The following is a 20,764-nucleotide window of genomic DNA, read 5'->3' on the forward strand; positions in this document are numbered from 1 at the left end:
AGCTAACCTGTGGAACTCAATGTTGGATTCCAGCTCTCATCAGCCTTGACTGCTGGTTATGCTGGCTGGGGATGATGGGAAATAGAGTCCAGCAACATCTAGAGGGTTGCAGGTTAGCCACTCTGGTATATAGAATAGCAGAGTTTTTCAGGAAAATACACAATAAGTCATTGCTTAATAAAACAACCAATGAACTATCAGTTGAACTTGTTACTCTTTTCAGTTCTATAACCTGTGTCAGAATTCAGCTCAAAACACAGTGCACGTTCATTAATTAGTTGGAAAGTTGGAAAAAGCTGTATCAAAATGTGCAGATAAGATGTACAGTGGTACCTCGGGTTACAGACGCTTCATGTTACAGATTCCACTAACCCAGAAATAGTACCTCGGGTTAAGAACTTTGCTTCAGTATGAGAACAGAAATCGCATGGCGGCGCAGCAGCAGCAGCAGCGGGAGGCCCCATTAACTAAAGTGGTGCTTCAGGTTAAGAACAGTTTCAGGTTAAGAACGGACCTCTGGAACGAATTAAGTACTTAACCCGAGGTACCACTGTATACAACTTTACATGCAGAAGGTTCCAAGTCAGGGGCATAGAAAGGAGTGGGGGGGGGGCAAACCGCCCCGGGTGCCCTCACTGAGGGGGGTGACATTCATCACCTACCCTGAGCCACAGCCAGCGGCATTCCCCCCTCCCCCCTTCATTTTGACAGCTTGGGGGAGGCTTGGGAGTCACTGGCGGGTGGCGCGCCGAATGTCTGCCATGGGTGGCTCACTCCGCCCCTGACTTCAGGCTGAGTGCACCGCTCCGGGCACCTGAGCGGCTATCCCGTGGAAATTAAGTTCTTAACCCAAGGTACCACTGTAGTCTCAGCTCTTGACACCCTGCCAATGGTAGACTTCTTTGCTTCTTCTCAAATACCCTAGTCCCCTGCCTTCCTCCTCTCCAAACTCTCGCACAACATTTCTCCATCCCTTTAAATAAAAAGGGATGCACAGAATCGTAGAATTGTAGTGTGTGGAAGGATGGCGGGTTAAAATTATATTCATTGCAACTAGTGGAAGTTGGGACCAGTTCCCTTTTGCTGAGTGAGCTGGGAAGGCAGGAAGTTTACACAAGAAATGAATAAGAGCCCTGCTGGATCAAAATGAAGATCAGTCGAGTCCAGGATCATGTTTCCCACAGTGACCAGCAATACATCTGTGGGAAACCCCGGCAAGACCTGAGTGCAATAGCATCTTCTGCTGTTATTTCCATGCAACTGATATTCAGAGGCATGCTGTTTAACACTTTGGGATGCATAAAATACTGGTCATGCTTAGAAGGTATCCATTAATGTTAGCAATGACTGAATTAAGTTCTATTGATTTCAGTGGAACTACTCTAATCACTGCTAAGTCTGGCTTTAATCCTGTTTGTATAAGCTGGAAAAAGCATAAACGTTATTGATTGTTTCTAAAGAAAAGAAGTGGAGGGAAGTGGTTAACAGAAAGGAAGAAAAAAATGGGATGGAGATCAGTCGGAAAGAGGTCTGTTGGCAGATGTCCTTATCCTGCTCATCAAATGCCTTCTTTTCCTCCTCTCAAAAAAGAAGCTAAAAATTTAACACTCGGGTTTGTTCAAAAGCCTGAATTAGGATTTCATTTCCTGGAGTCTGAAGATTGGTTCCATGCCATTCTTGGCTCTCCCACCCTGAGGTTTATCACATGTTTAATACTGACTAGCTTGAAGACAGGCTGATCTTGCGAATACAATTCTTGGAGTGCTAGAATGCATTCAATCATGAAAGGGGGGGGGGGATAAACATGGAAAGTGGAGAACAAGGCCATTCAAGCCCACAATACAGACAGAATGTGTGAGGCTTCCAAGAATGAGAAAAAAGGGGGTGGGAGGGTGCCCTGGGGAGAAGCAGGCCCTCTGCTGCCACACGCCAAGAGAAACTACTCCTCAAGGCACAATAAAGCACATTTGTTCCAGCAATAAAGTATGTCAGCAATATAGCACATTAAGGGAAGGAAAGAGTTGCTCCCCTTTTTCATTTTCTACACTGTCACCTGCAGCAAATAGCAGCTCTTAAAGAAAAGGGTCCTTCAAACACATGCACACACACAAAGCCGCCCAAACCCTCTGGTAAACTCTAAATGGTAATCAATCAAGGCGGATTCTTCAGTCACTTCTTTCTGAAGCCGACATGCGTGATAGTCAGAAGTCATGCAAGGACCAGACCTTTTCCTGGAGTCCTGACAACAGAAGGCAAATAGTAAGCATAGCCCCAGTATCTGTGCACAATCCACAGGCTAAAAAATCATATATATATTTCATATGGAAAAAAGGTATTTCGACTTGGATGAAACAAAACCCTGTTTTAAAAAAGAAAGGGGCAGCTGAGTGAGCAGCAGTTTTATTTGCTTTACTTTTGAATTTATGCGGTATTTTGTTGCAAAGCATCTGCGTTTAGGTCGGAGAGTGAACCGACTTCAGTTCACGCTATTCAATCGGAGAATGTCCCACACCATCCCAGTTAGGGCCTGGCTACATGGGGCAGGAATCATGCTGTAGCTTTTAAAAAAATTAAATACCAGGCACGAAGCAGGAATTGTTCCAAGGAGCACAATATGGGGTGGAGAGCAGATTTAAGCTTCCCCTCCCACACCAAGGTATCGGAGAAAATGCACACCACCACGGCAATTTGGGTTAGGATAAAATAAAAATTCACGTCAATGCCATTTAAGCCCTTAGAAAAGAACAGAACATGGAAGACTTCAGTCTCCAAAGCAGAATGCATGCAAGGCAAGGACTTCAGTGTGGGACGTTGGGTGCCTATTCTTGTAGCTGCAGGTTGGCAGACTGTGCAATGCAGCTGGGACTATAGGAGCCTCAGCGGTTTGTATTCAGGGGGTCCAGATGCTCCATTTCTCCTAGGAAATAGCTGCGTATTAAAGGCACCAACAGAGAGCACAGGAAATGTTAGTGCAAATGTTGACTCATCCAGGGCTTGCAGCTCACGGAAATACCTCAAGGGCCGCCTCTCCCCATACAAAGTGACCAGGACTCTGCATTCATCATCTGAGGCCCTTCTTCGTGTGCCTCTTCTCCACGTGGGATCTGGAGGGGGGCAACACAAGGGCGGGTCTTTTCTGCAGTGGCTCCCCATTTGTGGAATGCTCTCATCCAGGGGGAGGTTTGCTTGGCACATCTATTACAGGCACCAGCCAAAAAAACCCCCCATTCTTCTTCAACCAGGCCTCTGACTGATTCCACAGCCTTTTAAATGTGTTTGTGGGAGGGGGAGTTGTTGATTCCTTGTTTCTGTTTTAACTATTTATTTGTGCTTTTGTCTCGTGTTTTCATCTTGTGAACCACTCTTGTGATGAAGGGCGGTATATTCTGGTGGTTTGTGAAGGTAAATAGTGGGCTGGGACTTCTGCTGAGAGTAGAAGTTGCTATTAAAACTTAGGTTGATTCATAGAAACTAGGGACTAGAGAAAGATCTAATCCAGGGGTCGGTAAGGTTGTCCTTGCCCGGGTGGAGATCCCTCCATGCGCCAGATCACACACACACACACACTCGCGATTTCTGGCATTCTGTGTCTGCGCAGACGTGATTTCCAGCACCGCGAAATCGAGTCCTAGCACCCCGCTGCACCAGTTTAGCACAGCGCACACGGACTTGCTGAGCAGGCAGCTTGGCTCCGAGGGCGGTTAAACGACCCCCATGGGCCATTTGTGGCCCATGGGCCTTAGGTTGAAGAAGAAGAGTTTGGATTTGATATCCCGCTTTATCACTACCCGAAGGAGTCTCAAAGCGGCTCACATTCTCCTTTCCCTTCCTCCCCCACAACAAACACTCTGTGAGGTGAGTGGGGCTGAGAGACTTCAAAGAAGTGTGACTAGCCCAAGGTCACCCAGCAGCTGCATGTGGAGGAGCGGAGACACGAACCCGGTTCCCCAGATTACGAGTCTACCGCTCTTAACCACTACACCACACTGGCTCTCTGATCTAATCTGAACCCCTCCTAGCTTAAGTAAATGCCTAGAGGAGGTACAGCTAACCTGACGCCCTCCAGAAGTTGCTGGAGTACAACTGCCACCATAATCTCTGGTCATTTGCTGTGCTGTTTGGGGCTGATGGGAGTCTTTGTTTGGAAATATCTGGAGAGCCACAGTTTATCCGCCGTTTGCATAAAGCCCATACAATGGTTGTGTATAAGCTACATTTTTAAGTTGCTAAGGAAACAGCTACCACCATTTCTCTTACTTCACCCTATTATACAAGCAAATGACATGTCTTTGTCCCAGGCATGCAATCTAATTCAGCTGGGTGGGGCAACAGTAGAAAAGAGTGTGAGCAAATGCTAAGATGGGATGAATTCAAGCATATGCCACTTTATTTTAGTTGGAGGTTGAGGGCAAAAGGATTAAGGGGAGAGGTAAGTTTTGATCTGGAATTTGAAAGACTGGACCAGGAGTAAGGAAAGTTATGTACAAACACGTGAAGTGTCACACTTACCGGGGCTCAAATCCAAAACTACCTTGGCATTATTATTGCCTGCCCTACATTACAATAATAAGAACATCATACCGTAGCAAATCAGGCTGGTTGTTTGCTAGGATATAGTTTTCTCCATTGTTCTCGCAGCCTGACCTATTTTCTTTTCTAAGAAGCAGTGTCACAAACAACTGAAACGTTTTCCAGATACTGTTTTATAGGTCTCTTACCAGCACGCTGCCATCAGTCCAGCGGAAGTCACTCTCATACATCTTATCGTTTAGGCCAATCCACTGGTAGTCATGTCCTATTCCTAAAAGGAAACAGAAGCAGTGAATTTTTTTTAACCAACTTTCCCATAAAAGGGAATTATCTCAAAATGAAAGTATTTACATAGACTTGAATTAGCCTTCCTGTGTGTGCTTCAAAATGATTATTCTTTCACAGAGAAAATAAATAAACATCCGCAGTGTGCTCCACCTTTTTATAACTGAAGTTATTTATTTTTTAAAAATCACATTTCCACCTACCCCAAATGATTTAATATTTTGCTGCTGACAACTCTTAAAGAGTTGGATAGTTGGTTTGCCTTTCAAATGACTGTATATGATAAAATGCTTGACACTCGCCAGTATTTGAACAGGCTTGTTTAGTTTGTTACACTTCAAGAAGTAAAACTTCTCAATGCCCTTATGGCATCGGACTAATAATTTATCTATGAAAAAAGGGGGTGGAATTTGACATAGTACTAAGGCAATTGTTCCATCAGTGCAAGAGTGACAAATGTATTACTCTGCTTTCCTTTGGACCACATCAGTGAGGATGAGGGGGGGGGGTCTTGTGGTCTGCACAGTCCAGGACCTTCATACACATTGTCCAGGCTTGTACCCTGAGGAAGTCACTTTGCTGTTGCTAGCACAGTAATTTGATTTCACCCCCAAAGGCACACTCCACTGTCTCTTGAGACAGACGAATGCCAACAGCTACAAGGATTTCTGCTTGTGCAATGGAACATTCTTCCCCTCTCCCCTCTATTCCTGCATGCCCCCTAAAACTGTCCTAAGGGTTCTCCCAAAACCCTCAAGAAGATTTGAGGAGGGTGTGTAAGAGGGGGAGAGGGAGGGCAAGTGGAAATCCTCATGATGATAGTACTGATTAGTAGAATACCACCCATGGTCACTCATCTTGATCACTACTGTTGCCATTTGCTGTTATTTTTTACAGTCCCTGCATACAAATGTCCAATGACTGTGCTGATTTCACACGCACTGTGATCCAGCAACTTCAGTGAACATGCGGGTGCTCCATTGCATATTTTGCACCCTGAAGTTTCAGGCTGTCCAGCTCTTTAGAGTTGGAGAATGATGTAAGTATATGACAGTAATTTAACCATTTTGTTATGTACCACAATTTGTATGTAGAATATTCCCTGGAAGAGGTAAAAAGAGTGTGTCACATTTGTATGAGCACATACAAGTTGAATAATGCCCAATTGAAAACATAATATTTATATTTTTTTGAAGGGGGGAAACCCTCACCCCATGCTGATTGTATTTTCTTGTTTAATATAAAAAACAGAAAATGCAATAAGCTACAAATAACTAAAATGGCCACCATAATATTTCCTTCTTAATTTTCCTAGTCATTTCTAATGTTTTATTTTGCCATGCTGGTGTGCCGATTTTTCTTTCCAGGGATGCATATCCTCCTGAAGCAATTTTTAGAAACATTTGAAAAGAAGGATGTGCCAAACGACTTGGCAGAAAATCAACAACCTGGTGACTTCTCAGAAGACAACACAAACCCAGAACGAACATGTGTTTTCTTCCAAGAACATATTCAGGGAATGAACATCTTACCCAAACATTAACACAGCTAATGATGAGCATTTTGAAATGAACCTCATGTGCATTAGCCTGGAATGATAATTTGGATTTTCAGATAGCACCTAGGACTGCAACCAATGTCAGCCACTTGTAGTAGAACGCAAAGTGACTGATGGAGGCGTTCCTGCGGGCAACAGTATTTTTAAAGTGCCTGGAGATGAGACTGTCTAAACAGTGAGCCTAAAATAAAATTAAAACATTGGAATAAAATGCTTCACTTAATTCTTCTTCTAATGTCTTTTTCTCATGAACTAAATTCTTTAGGATTGTAAAAGACGAATCCCTCCAAAGATCAGCCATTTCTCCCACTCTAGCTAATGAGTTTGGCAGATCCTTAGAGCTGGGCTGAAAGGAACAAAGTAGCGGTCAAGGACAAAAGGTCCTCTTTTAAAAAGGATAAACGATAACACACATTTCAGAAAGCAAAACATAAAATAAAATATTTGGAGGCCTGGTGGATATTTTATTTTACAGCCATTTCCACTGCCTCTGCATCCTCAAGCACAGCGTTGGTTCAAAATGCCACATACGGTTCACAAAGAGCTGTTCTTCATGAGACAGGATGCTGGTCAGATGGGCTCCCTGGAGGCGGCACTCTCTCTCTGCCGCGTCCCATGTGCGGCGATGAGCAAAGTATTTGTAGCACTGCCCTTGGAACTTGTGCCATCCGTAATCACAGGTTTCGGTATCTGCAACAAACAATTGCAAAACTCTTATTGTAAACATGGGTTGGCAATGCCCAGGGGCTGCCCATTGGCAGAGCCAACGCTGAAATGCCCAAAATGAAACATTCATTGACAAGGGGACCAGACATTCTGCATACAGAAACGCTCAAATGCTTCACTCCAAAAAAAATAAATAAACTGAGTCTGTGAATAACATTTATGTAGTAAGTGTGTGCCTTCTGCAGATTGTTGGTTGGAAAATATTACATAACATCAATATTAAGGGGTGGGGGGAGACCATGGTGGTGAACAGCATAAAATCAGCAATAAAATTGCAACCATGAAACAAATACAAAATACATTACACATCAGCTTAAGACACTGAAACAGCTGGATCACCCCTCAGGACAAACAGGTGAATTTTAGGCAGGAGATCAAATGCCAATACTGTAGGTATCAGGCTGATGTTCACTGAAAGCATATTCCAAATAACATGCTGCTACCACACCCAAGGCCCTGATCTCAGTGAGCATAGAATGAATCTCAGGAGCAAACTAAGAGCATCTCTTTGATGTCCAACTTTGAAGAAGAAAGTGTGCAAGACAAGGAAGTGGTCTGGAGAAGTGAATTTTACTGAGAGTTGGAAAGTGAAGGTCCACTGGCAGAGATCACAACGAACTGACAGATAACCTTATTACACCCAAAAGCTCTGACCCATGAACATAAAGAGTTTCCTGAGGACCACAGCTCCCAAGGAAGTTGTATGATTTCACCCAGGGAATTCTTCATCTGGGAACAACCTGGAGCCCCCTGTGCTGAGCAAAGCCCAGGAACCAGCTAGATTTAGAGATAAGGATGTGTTAGGCTACCAGTCCAGACATCAGCAGCCAAGATCTAATGGGCTTTGAGCCTGCAGGAGTGACCGATGCCTTAAGCAACAGATGGAAATGGAGACGTGCAAGACTTCAAGGAAAGATTCCTTGGGAGTAATGGTCTTCTCATGAGTAAGGTCCTCCTTCTGAGGACACTTCTCTTTGACAACAGTTGACAGAATTCAGCAGGACTTGGGCAATGCTTTTCTACCAGAAATGTGCCTTGATTCTAAGACACTGCTTGCCCGAAGACCTTACCTGAGCCCTCATTGGAAATACTTCTTGCCTGGCAACAGACCTCAGACTGGCCTTGGATTGGTTGCTGACTGTGCCCACAATAGCTCTGTTATCTGGAAGTTCCCCTGTGACCCAGGACGCAGCTAGGACAGCAACTAAGCCTGAAGATTTAATCACAGGCAGTGGCTCTCACTACACTAGAATCAGGACACTTTCTCAGTGTATAGGTTGCTTCTTCAGCAGAGGGAGCTGCTGCAGTTACATCTTCAAAGAAAGCTATTTGCATATAGAGCTTTTTGGATTTGGGCCATGGCTTGTATGTTTTCCAGATGCATACACTCAGCCATTAGCGCTAGAAAGCAGAAAGGAAATTCTACACCAGATGCCAGATACCACATTCCACGTGGAATTGCAAAAAAAAAAAAAAGGAACAACCTCATCTGTGTCATTTAACGGCTTAAAAGACCGTGATATCATTTTAACATTTCATAGGAAAAAAGACAGCATAAATGAAGCTGCAAGCCCTGCACACACTTGGGCGTCTGATCCACTTTAATTCCTTTAGCAAAACTATACCCTATGCTTGGTAGTTAAAGGTCACTTATTCCCCCCATTAACCATTGTTGAGTGATACAGTTTTAAACATACAGGGCTGGGAGGGGCTTGCTGCACTCACACTCCATGACTAAACAAGCTCTAATCACAGCTAATGATCAAAACCCATTGTAATATCATTCAGACAACATGATTCACTGAGCAGAGATTAGCTGAGGATAGTCAGATTTACCCAAGTAATGTACATCTCAGTGAAGCCAATGGCAAAGTTTCCATTGATTTAATTCATTCAGACTGTGCAAATAGATTTTGAAGTAGATAAAGGCAGAGGCACAGATTTCAGATTTAACTGTGAAGAAAATTCATTCCTGATTCCTAACACTTTGAAAATGGAGACTCGAGGAAGTTCACTTCCATAATAAAAATGATGCATGAAGACTATTGTCAACTAATACTCAAAAACACTGCAGCCCACACCCTGACAAAGTTAGTCATGACTATGAGTCAAGAAAAGTGGCATAGGCCAGCAAGCTGTACTCTTTCACATCTCCACATGTCTTCCTGATGCACATGTAAAGTGGTGTGTGTGTGTCTGTTTGTGTGTCTGTTTGTGTGTGTGTGTGTGTGTGTGTGTGTAAATAATGTTTGCATAAAGTGGGTAAAGGGAGCAAAATCCCATCTAGAGCCGAGGGTCTTGGTTCTTTCTTGGAGGTTTTTCTTTTCTCACTCCTCCTACAACGGAAAAGAAAACCACTTTGCCGAATTTTCTCATATTTCCCTCTGCTGTTTCTTTGTTATGGTCACCATTTCCTCTCTTCCACACCACACATAGACACACAATGCCCTGGGTATGTCCAGGGTATTGTAGAGGGTGTGAAGTCGCACTGTAGCCTCTTGAGGGGGAAAAGCCCCTGAGAAACTGTAGGAGAATTTCTCCTCTCTACAGAGAAATTCAGTGCATGGTCTGCCCCTGCCCAACTCCACCCTATTCCCCAACATCTCTGCCCACACACAGGATGGAGATTAATACTGAGAAACTACACACGTGTCAGATTTGGCCCCTTCCCCCCCCCCATCTTATCATGCTGTGTTCGAATGTTTGAAGCACTTCCTACACACAAGGCCTAAAATCAGAAATGAGCTGGGTGGGCAGAATTATTATTATTTTTAAGCAACAGGTCACACTATGGGAGGGCCAATGGCTTTGTTCACCTCCTTTGTCATGTAAAAAAAGAAAAGATGCCCCCACTTCTCAATTTTCTGTATGTGAAAAGGGAAGAAACATGAATATAATACACATGGCTGCACACGTAGTTTGGTTCTAAATCTCATTGAAAGCAATGGGATTTGAGTCAGCTGCAACTGATTTGTTCCACTGGTTTCATGAATAACTTTAGTTGGACTGGGCCTGTGTGCTAGCTTTTAACATTGCAACAGGACACACAAGTTATAACTAGTGAGAAAGAAAAATTAGATCCAGGTGGATTTCTGGCCCTAATATGGAAGGGTCTTGTATTTTTTCCCACAGCCTTCATAAAAAAAAAACATTATTTGCGTTTTTCATTTTGGCAATGCGGTCTTTAAGAACTGATGACTGAAAATAGCCATGGAAAAAAATAACTGTTGTTGCGCATGTTGTTGTGCAGTTCACAGATGCAAAGCTGGAGTACTACCTCAACAGAGATTAAGACCAGCCAAACAATAATAAAAAGGCCCCTGGAGGGGACCTTTTTAAATATATTAAATAAATTTAAGGGATTATTTTCTGAAGGCAGCTGTAAAACTGAAACATAAAATAATGAAATGCACGTTGTCTATCTTCACGTGACGGATGGTCCCGATAAGAACACACAGTAGAAAAGCGTTTGCATCAGCCTATAATTCAATTTTGCTAAAGAGAAGCAAACATGAAGCTTGGCAACGTAGCACATTTTAATGGCTTCGTGTCAATTACACTGCCAGTACCGCAGAATCCCAGAGTGGAGCTGACAAGTGGCATAAAATTCCACTGCTGCTTTGGGTTGTGCCTGAGCCCTTTACAGATGTGCTTTTTTAAAAAAATCATGCTTTAGGGTGGAGGGATTGTTCAAATCCAGTGAGGATCTACAGTGAGAAAAGAATTCCATTCTAGCCTACTTCCTAACACAAGCGTTTTCTAGGAGAAGGGATATTTGGATATTTGTGGATGCTTCAACTTATAACTTTCTACCAGCATTCCAAAATGTTACAGGCCCTGCAGAGCTCCACTGCACCTTCTTTCCACAAGGTTTCACTCTACTAAATTCTGCCCACTGAAATGGATGTACCCAAGTTAACCATGTCCTTCCATTTGAATGGGTTTATTCTAAGCAGGACTGACATTAGATACAACCCATAGGATGGTGCTTAGTGTGAGGTCCATATACAAAAAGAGGCCTTAGGGTTTTTTAAAGTACCAAAGAGCCTGTTAGACTAGATAATCCATGAAATTTACTGAATCAGTGAATAATTTAGATACAAATAATAATAATCCAATGCAACCCATGTGCATAGAGACACTTTCTTTTACAACATTCTAGGCATTCATAGTTAAAATGTATTATATAAGAATTGAAATGCAGCTTGGCATGTTTATGGTGTTTTAAGAGCTGTTTCACTAAACCCAGGAGTCATTATAGTGCAGCAGTTCATTTTTATTTATGGAGGACGGGTGTTTTATATATTCACATCATCTCTTTACGATAACTTCAGCATGGATATTATTCTTCAGACATATCTAAGTTATACTGTCTAGAGTTTCTGAGCAGAGTTGCTTTTACAAAATTGTTTTAGAGCTGTTGGCTTGTTGTTTTTAACTGATGCAACAAACATTTGACTATAACCCTTGTCTTGTTTTAGAAGTCCTCTGAAAATGCGAGAAAAGCAAAGTCTGAACCATAATTACTGTCAAAGTCAGTGGGGTATAGTAGATAAAGCATTGGACTTAGACTGAGACCTAGGTTCAAATTGCCTTAGCCATGAAGTTTTCTGGCAAGTCACTTCCTAGCCTACTTTACCTTAAAGGGCAGTTCTTAGGATAAAAACAGTATTACTTCATGGATGCATCTCTGATGTCCTTTGGGGAAACACGGAATACAAAATGTGGTAGGTAATGGGTAATTCCATTAACATGCCATGATCTGGCAACAATTTTTCAAAATGACATTTTACACATGAGTAAAACAACCTGAAGCATGACATGCAAGATTACTCAGAATTTCTCTCTTTCTTTTTTAAAAAAGTTTGGTTAAATACCTCTCTAAGAAAATAAAGAATTGGTTGATGACCCATCATTGCAGAGATATAGTTTTGCTTTTCATTTGGTGAAATGACAATAAATTTTATGTTGGGGGGGGGGGTAATTCAGATGAGTTTAGGTCAGTAAAACTTATGTTGCTTGACCATGTTATGTTAGTCACAAAAACACATACTTTTATTCCCTCAAGAAAAGAAAAGAAACATACATGTTTTGCCTTTTTCTCTTCTTTGAGGTTCTTAACATTAATAAATGTGGCAAGATATTAACTGAAATGTTCTTTACATGCAACATTTCTTATGACCAACCTACCACCACAATTATGCATAAATGTTGTCATGTGTGTCATTTAAAACTCTTTCTAGGACTGTCATATTTTCCCTGAGAATTTAATCATTATTAAGGGAGAAATCCTATGCACAAGCAAGCTGGTGTAAATTAAGCCATAGCAAAGTTACACGAGATCCAAATTCTGGTGGAATCTACACACATATTAAAAACGCTATGAAAATGCTTTTTCAAAAAACATTTTGAAAAATACATTGAATTTGGCATAGCTCGCTGTCACCATCTAATGTCACATTTGCATATTGCACTTTACAACACATTTAAAACGTCCTATTTGCAGCTGTATAGCTGAGTCCTCTGTGCAACAGCATGGCTGCTGCTGCTGCTCTGCCTAAGCCTGGTAGAAGGAAAACAAGCCTTTAAAATAGTGTTATGCAGCAGGCTGCCAGGTCACATGACTGAACTGAGCAGGCATGACATGCAGCCTAAGTCCCCCCCCCCCCAGGTTGCGTTCCTGCTATCCCCCCAGAATGCCCCTTTTCGGGGGCTTACATTGGCCTTGATTCAGCCAGGTGAGTCCCAGCTGAGCAAGTTGCACTTCTGTATCTTTCACTGAGCTAGGGACTTAATGTTGATCTGCTGCCCCCTAAGTTGCCTATTCCAGCAGACCTTGCCAGGGCCTATTATATGTACCATCAGTGTAGACCATCTTACACAGTTTTACAAAATGAGACAAGTGGTACAATCAAGAAGCTTACAGTCTGAAAGATCAGTCAAGCAAGGGAAGGTAGATATAACTTCTTGCTTTTAGAAGAAAGGTAATATAATCATGTGCATAATATATATTTAGGAATCAGATACCCTTATTAGGTTAATTATAAGCAACTATGGTTTTTAGAAAAGTGCAGAAATATTTGGCTACTAGATTCCTCACTGCCACCCCCTTTCTTGAAGCAGGCAAAAGCTTCTACTGGGTTCCCCTCAGATGCATCAAGGAGGCAGGCCTCTCTTAACCGGCTCTCCCTAGGTAGGTTCATTCAGAGCAGAGGTGGAGAACCGTTTTGGCACCACAGGCCAAAGTTGATGTCAAAATCCCTTCTGCTCCCATCGGAGTGAGACTGGGCTTAAAAGGGAAGAAGGGAGAAGAAGCCTTTGGGAGTCCCCTTTAAGCAAGACTGTAGGAGGAGGGACTCCCAAAGGCTTTTGGAAGCATTTGCAAGTCTCCCTCCCATTAACATTGCAGTGAGTTTGGGGTTAACAGGGAAGGGAGATAAAGCCTTTGGGAGTCTCCATCTCCCTCTTTAAGATCGCAGGAAGATCAGGCTTAAAAGGGAGCGGTTGAGTTTGGGCACGTCTCCAGGTTGGAAACTGTAAGGCCCCTTGTTCTCACATCTAAAGGTATTTAAATGGGACTTGGGTTAGACAACCCTTCAAATAAAGGATGCCTTCAAACAGAGGACTGTCTGCTATAAAGGAAGGCACATGGCCACTCTAATCCCACTTTCCGGTCTACATGTTGTGCCCAGTTAAGCTGCCTGAAGAGTCCTGCTGCCAAGCAGGGTCCTGTGCAGACAAGCTCTAACTCCCCAAGATGGCTTCACTGCAGGGCATGAGACGAAATGGGTTTAGCAAACATATAAAGCAAAAGCTTGTAAATCTAATTTAGTCAAATGGCTTTCAGAAGTGGCATTGCTTCCCCCAGTCCTTCTCAGCTGTGGGAACTGAGCTAGAAGCTATTTCCAAACAGAAATGCTTCTTTCCTCCCCAAACTACAATGACTTCCAGAACTGAGCCTGTGGGGAGGGACAAGAGCAATCACAAACATTTGGACAGGGAACGAACTCCTTTATAAAACGGAGCACTTTTGCTAACAAAGAAATCATTTATTTTCCTTAGGAAAAGGAGGAAGAAAAGAAAAGAGGAGGAAGGGGGAAAGAAACCATCTCTGGCTATACTGCCCCAAGGAGGGTTTGTCTACTCACAATTGCATCTGCGCAGTTTTGGCAGCAGGTTCACATGCACATCTGCATCTGGTAAACAGTGCAACGAAGGTTCAATTTTACTTAATGTTTTTATATATGTAAAGAAGACTTTATATAACACAGTAAGGCTGAGTTGTACTGCCAGGAAGAAATGGTGCCAAAAGCAAAACCTGAGCTATAGGAGCAGAGTGCAAGAGAAGAAGAAGAAGAAGACAGAAATGAAGGCAAAGACAAAGGAAGACCATAGTTTAAAGCACGCCTTCTACTTTGTTCCAATGGTCTTGGAATAAATATGCTGATTGTGTTGCATTTCTTCAAAATAGCCACCCAATTTAAAAAGTCAAAAGCCAGTGTTAGATGCAGCCAAATCCAAAAGAAACATACCCAATCTAGTCACACACCTCCATCTACCCACGCACATACAACCTCAGCCACACATATTCCACATTTGCACTGTCATTTTAAACTCCCCTCACCATCATTTGCCCTTTTTCTCATCCCATCCCTATCTGTGGTAGTTAGGGGGGGAAATGAGAATGGAACCTTTATCTAAGTGCAACTGCAAGGGACATACTGTATTTTTCCGTGTATAAGACTAGATTTTTTTCCTAAAAAACAATGTCCAAAATTTTGGGGCATCTTATACATGGGGGCCATCTTCCCCCATTTTCTTAAATTGGAGTCCCCAAAAATAAGGGGCGTCTTATAGACGGAAAAATACGGTAATTTTCAGAAGGTGGCAACATGGGGGGAGGAAAGGAAAAACATTTTCCCCCTGCTGTCACCCAACCATCTCTACGAAAACTCTCCCCCCATACAGTAATCAGGCTAAGAAGTAAGCTCCTGTTCATTTAATGGGATCTTTTTTAAGAAGCTGGACTGCCACAGGGCTGAGAGAGGCTCTGGCTCTCTGGTAGCTCACCCCCCGTTTTACAATCTGATCTGGCAATGAACACACTGAATCCAGTGCTAGTTGCAAATAGACGATGAACAGTATTCAGACAGCTTTTTCACAGATGAGGTCTACCTATGGGGGAAGGCTGCAGCTCAGTGATAGAACATCTGCTTTGCATGAAGGTCCCAGGTTCAATCTTCAACATTTATAGAAAGGGCTGGGAGGGATCCCTGCCTGAAACCTCAGAGGGCTACTACCAGTCATTATAGATAATACTAAGCTAGCTGGACCAACAGCCTGACTCAATATAAGGCAGCTTCCACGATCTTGGGTTTCTCTGCCTATTGGAAGAAGTGAAGGAAGTGAAAGCAGTCATATAGCAGTGAATCTTGATGTTTCCATATTTCAGTTCTTCCATCTCTTCCACTGTGACAACCAGGATTCACTGGCTAATGTCCCTTTCCTGGCCCTCATGTTCCCCCACTAAGCTGATACCGACAGAGAAAATATCAACACTGGCTGAATGCCAACTGCCCTGCATACAATTACCTTATCTTCTTGGTACAACAAAAAGGTCACCTACATCTTCTCTAATATTAATTCAAATGTTCACAAGCACTCAGAAATCCATTTGGCAAATGATTGTTTTTACAAACCAATGACAAGTTCTAGGAAACAACAGAATCATTCACTCATGCCCTTTCGTGGCATAGGAATGCATGGTTCTGTACTTTTTGGCTTTGCTTTAGATCTAATGAAATCAGGTTCATTGACATGTAATCAAAACTGCTTTACAGACATCGGTCCACATTTTCTTCCCCCATTGTCTGGTAGAATGGGCAGGGGGTAGAGGCTGCCAATGAATGCCTTCCTGCGATCCCAAACCACTGCAGGACTTTCTGTGGAGGAAATTTAAATTCCAGAGTTGACTGAGCTGAGGTCTGTTTCAGACTGACAAACGAGGAAATGTTCACATTAAGCATTTCAAATACACTCTCCCTGGTTGGTCATAAAGCACAACTTAAAGCTACCATGAACTTCAGACTATTTCAGCGTTAAGGATTTGTTGCGGGAAGATATTTTCAGAAATATCCTTCTGCTGTAAAAACATGGGTCAAATTCTTGTATTAAAGAGGAGATTTCAGGAGACTTTTCCAGCCTATGCCAGACTACTGCAAAACTGAAATATAATGAGTGCTGGACCTAGTCCTATGCCTGAGGCTTCAACATTAACAAAACAAAAGCAAAAAAAAAAGTCCCTTCAGGCTCATGGAATATTTTTAAAGCACTTGCAAATTCACAGTCTTTCGCCCAGTAGGCTTACGATGAAAGGCAAGCCTGAAACATGCCAATGTTTATGTAATTATGCCTGGAAGACACTTTTGCTCTAGCTGTGAGTGAATTCAGTCTGAGCAAGATGAGGGGGGAAATGGTATTTTCCTACATGTGAGGGTGAACGTAAAGGGGTAAAACCCACAACTTTTAAAACTTTCAGCTCATTTTTCATCCTGGAAATTTCCCTATTACCTTTGGACAGGCCTGAGCCCATGCTGGAAGATTCGTGTTTATTCTGTAATACCACCTTTACAAATGAAGGGCAGGGAGGTAATGTTAAAACAGTGCTGGAAAGCCCACAGCAACATTACGTAATTAACTTCTCCGTAGGGCCATTACGTTAGCATGCTTGACCAGAAGACCCAGACACAAAAGGAAAGAAAAACATGGTGTCACCTTGAGAAAGGCTTATTGAGTTTGTTAAGGACTCTCTCAGGTCTGCAGTGTTGGGTGTGTTCGCATTCACATGTATTACCATGACTGTGCTTATCTTGTAAATGGCAGAAATGTCATATACCTTTTGCATTTCATGGCTTTTGGATTCCACTGTTTACTTTTCTCTCTCTACACCAGGAAAATCTGTAACCCTCTGGATGTTTTGGGCTCCATCTACCATCAGCCCCAACCTGCATGGCAAATGGTCATGGATGATGGGAACTGTAGTCTAGCAACACCTGGAAGGCCACAGGTTGGTGAACCTAAGGTCCCTTACATGGTGCTGAAGAACAACTGCATCATCTCTGCCCACTTGCATACTGGCAGGGCATGAATCTTTGTTGGTTCATGGGAGTGAAGTGTTTCTCCACTGATATGATCTGAAGGACCTCATGTTTCCTGTCTTAATTCAAGCAGAACATTTCTAAAATCAATTCACATCACAATTCTATACATGCACTTAACGGCCCATTGAATTCAGTATGTTTATTACCCAACAAAGTGGGTGCAGGATTACAGGGATTATGGGAGTTGTAGTCCAACAATATCTGGGCACCCACAGGAGTCTCCCCTTCCCCCCCAAAAAAACCTCTACACCTGTGTAAACACACACAGAGAAGAAGAGACTTGCCAACTGAGGATAAGATTTATCTGATGAAAGAGGCTTTGGTCCACAAAGTTATGTAACAATAAATTCTTTTTTGTATTTTCTGTAGCAGACTAATGCAGTTACCTTTCTGGAATCTGGAATAGCATCGTCCAGGGACAGATTAAAGAACACAGATTAAAGAACCATATCCCAAACTTAAAACTTCATTTTTTAAACATCACTCTTGAAGTCAGATGTTGGAAACATAAGATGACAAACTAAAATCAAGCCCAGAGGATTAATTTTCTACCTCGGTAAAAGACACTACAGCAATTCCCGCCCCTGCCCCCCAGTTATGACTATTTTCAGCAGGAAGGAGAAAGCAAGCAAAGCAACACAAGCGAAAGAAAATAAAAGCAAAGACAAATAATTATCCATTAATTGCCACCACCCTCCCAATAGAGGTCTGATTTGTTAGCAAATTTGCATATTTGATTCCATTGTAAGCACAGTGGAGTTAACTATAAATTTCAAACTGAACTCACCTTTTTCGCAAAGAGCCCCAACGTAGCTTGGAAGACAAAGGCAAGTAAACGTATTGATGCCATCAATGCATGTGGCTCCATTTCTGCAAGGGCTGGATTGACATTCATCAATGTCTGCGCAAGAAAATGAAACCGTTATTTAGAATGAGGTATTGTCCTCACTTGCAATATAAAAGAAAGTTTATATGTATTAATAATGTCAAATAAATAATGTACATAAATTGATTTCAGATATCACAATGCAGAAGGACCTAACGATTTTCTTCAACATTTGCACACAGAGTTCAGCAGCATTTACATTTACATCTCAGAATTTGCAGAACAATTCTAAACAAAATATACACACACCTGAACATTTTAAAGCATCCTGCATGATCGCTGGGTCTGTAACCTGCATCCTCGGTTTCTACCTCTCAGAACTTGTAGTAGTAATAGTAGTAGTAGTAGTAGTAGTGGCAGTAGTAGTAGTAGTAGTAATTTATTTATACCCCACTCATCTGGCTGGGATTCCCCAGCCACTCTGGGCAGCTTGGAGCTGGATCTCAGTGTCCGGGCAGAACGATGGGGGTGGAGACGCTCCTTCAGGTATACTGGGCTGAGATAGTTTAGGGCTTTAAAGGGCAGCACCCACACTTTGAATTGTGCTCGGAAATGTATTGTTTAGGGAAAGAGTACTGCAGCTCATTCTCTCTCTCTCTCCCTCAGAATACCTTTGTGATGTATACAACCTATTCTAACCTGGGACCATGGAAGACTGAACTCCTATTAGGCTGCAATGGTTGCATTTCACATTATTGTGGTAGACACTGCCATCTGTTCCTACTGTCCTTGCCCTTTCATATCCTGGTGGTCATAAACATAACTCCAAACAGTAGGGGTTGTGTCTGGTGAAGGTTGTCCTGTGTCCCTCAATCTATTCTTGAGGTTGCTCCAACTCTCCAAAACAGATTGAGGGCACATGCAGTGAGAGGAGAGGGAGGGGAATTTCCGTTGCACAAGCAGAATTCCTTGTACAATTGGAACAACTTCATTGGGTACAAACATAGGAAACCCAGAGAAATTGGCTAATCCAAGAACAGTAGGCTAAATGTTTACAGAGTCCATCATCACAAAGAGTCTTGCCATTACCACAACTGTTTTTGTCTTCATGCAATGTGACTGGCCTAACCAATCAATAAAATAAATAAATAAAAAAGCAAATTCATTAATTCATTCAGTGAATATGCTCATACTTCTGCTACTCAGTTTCTTTTTAACTTCTCTTCAGCACATGTAGCGGTCTTACCTCCAATGTGCTACTACTCTGAGATCTAAACTGGAAGAACTTTCAACAGGCTATTAGCAGTATTCAAACATTTGAGGCAGTTATTCTTCCTCATCCATTTATAAACACCAGATATTGCCATTCATAAATATTTCTACAGGTTTTGCACATGTATAAACTGCAGTTAATCATCCTAGTAGATCTCACAGAGATTTGCTGCCTGGTGTTCAGGTTTGTATACAAACTACCACATAAGAAAGTGTATGGAATAAGGCACATTTTGCTGGTGTACTGGATACAAATTCCCATCTTCCCGTTGGTTTTTGTCCACTCAGCACAGTAGATTGGCACATGAAAATTTACTTCCATACACAAATTGCATTTGCGGATTGGACCGAAAATGGACAAAGTTGGTAAGCAAGCAAGAGTTCATCTTGCTTGCTTACATCAGTCTGAGTCTTCTGGTACTGCAATACCATGCCCTGTTTTGCACATTGAATAATCAGATAATCAAATACCAACAAAGACTTTGCTTCTTACCTACTTCACACTGGTCACCACTGAAACCCGGCATACAAGTGCAGATGTAGAAAGTGTCACGTGGATAACAAGTTCCCCCATGCTGGCATGGATTACTCTTGCATGGCTCTTGGCCTGTAAAGTGAGTTCATGGAAAATTGCTATACTTTGCTAAAATTGCTTGTTGGGTGCTGACTCTCTTTCAGCAGAAAGACATTTCCTACTTTTCAGCTGGTTCTGTCAGATTTGCTATAGTTGCAGATTAGACAGAAACCAAAATCAATTCATCATAATATGCAGCAGTAATAGTAAATCAGCCATCATCCATGTTGGCAATGCAATCCTTACTCGCTGGTGAAAACAATTTACTTTGAGCAATATTTCATTTTCTTCAAATGACATTTTGTATTATTTTTGGCAACTGCAATATTCTACTGAGGATTTAGTTGGCATGACATGACAATTAATTATAGCCGAAAACAGTTAAAACATATGTGCACAGTGAGTGAAATATGCATTTATCTGAACGGGGTTAGTTTATGTGGAATGATTGGGTACACAGAACATGCATTCTTATACCACACTTCTTGTTTGTCATTCTGGATATTGTTTGCTTTCCGTCAAGCCATATTCTCATTTTGTTTCTTTATATGGTTATTGAAGGACTAACTGAATAAGAGGCCAAACCAATATGCATATTTAAACATTATTTCACATAAGATTACAAATATATAAGGCTCTTATATTATGTAAAATAGTATGCAATGAACCAATTTTGGTTCGGCATGTAATATTTGGACCAGTTCCTCATATGCATTATATCAAGATAGCATCAGGTATGATTACTTACGCTACATATAAGTGCTTAGTGGAACTACTACAGCCATTTTCAATCATATCTATAGCCTTGCCATGGGAAGACTTTGGGGAATGTT

General features: G+C 42.0%; 1 protein-coding gene across 5 annotated transcripts in view; it reads right to left on the bottom strand.

Moving 5' to 3' along the window:
• The window catches only part of VCAN (versican), a 128,266-nt gene that overhangs the window by 18,776 nt on the left and 88,726 nt on the right, over positions 1–20,764 (bottom strand). For 3 of the 5 annotated variants that reach the window (XM_083403559.1, XM_083403558.1, XM_083403560.1), the window contains 4 exons: positions 19,851–19,964; positions 18,047–18,160; positions 6,905–7,063; positions 4,719–4,801 (listed from right to left, as the gene is read on the bottom strand). In XM_083403559.1, coding sequence (XP_083259685.1) covers positions 4,719–4,801; positions 6,905–7,063; positions 18,047–18,160; positions 19,851–19,964 — 470 coding nt within the window. Of the gene's footprint in view, positions 1–4,718; positions 4,802–6,904; positions 7,064–14,247; positions 14,296–18,046; positions 18,161–19,850; positions 19,965–20,764 lie in introns of all 5 variants that reach the window. The other 2 variants (XM_083403556.1, XM_083403557.1) reach the window with 1 other exon arrangement.

The sequence above is a fragment of the Podarcis tiliguerta genome (genome assembly GCF_965153285.1).
Source record: "Podarcis tiliguerta genome assembly, chromosome: 11".
Lineage (NCBI taxonomy): Eukaryota > Metazoa > Chordata > Lepidosauria > Squamata > Lacertidae > Podarcis > Podarcis tiliguerta.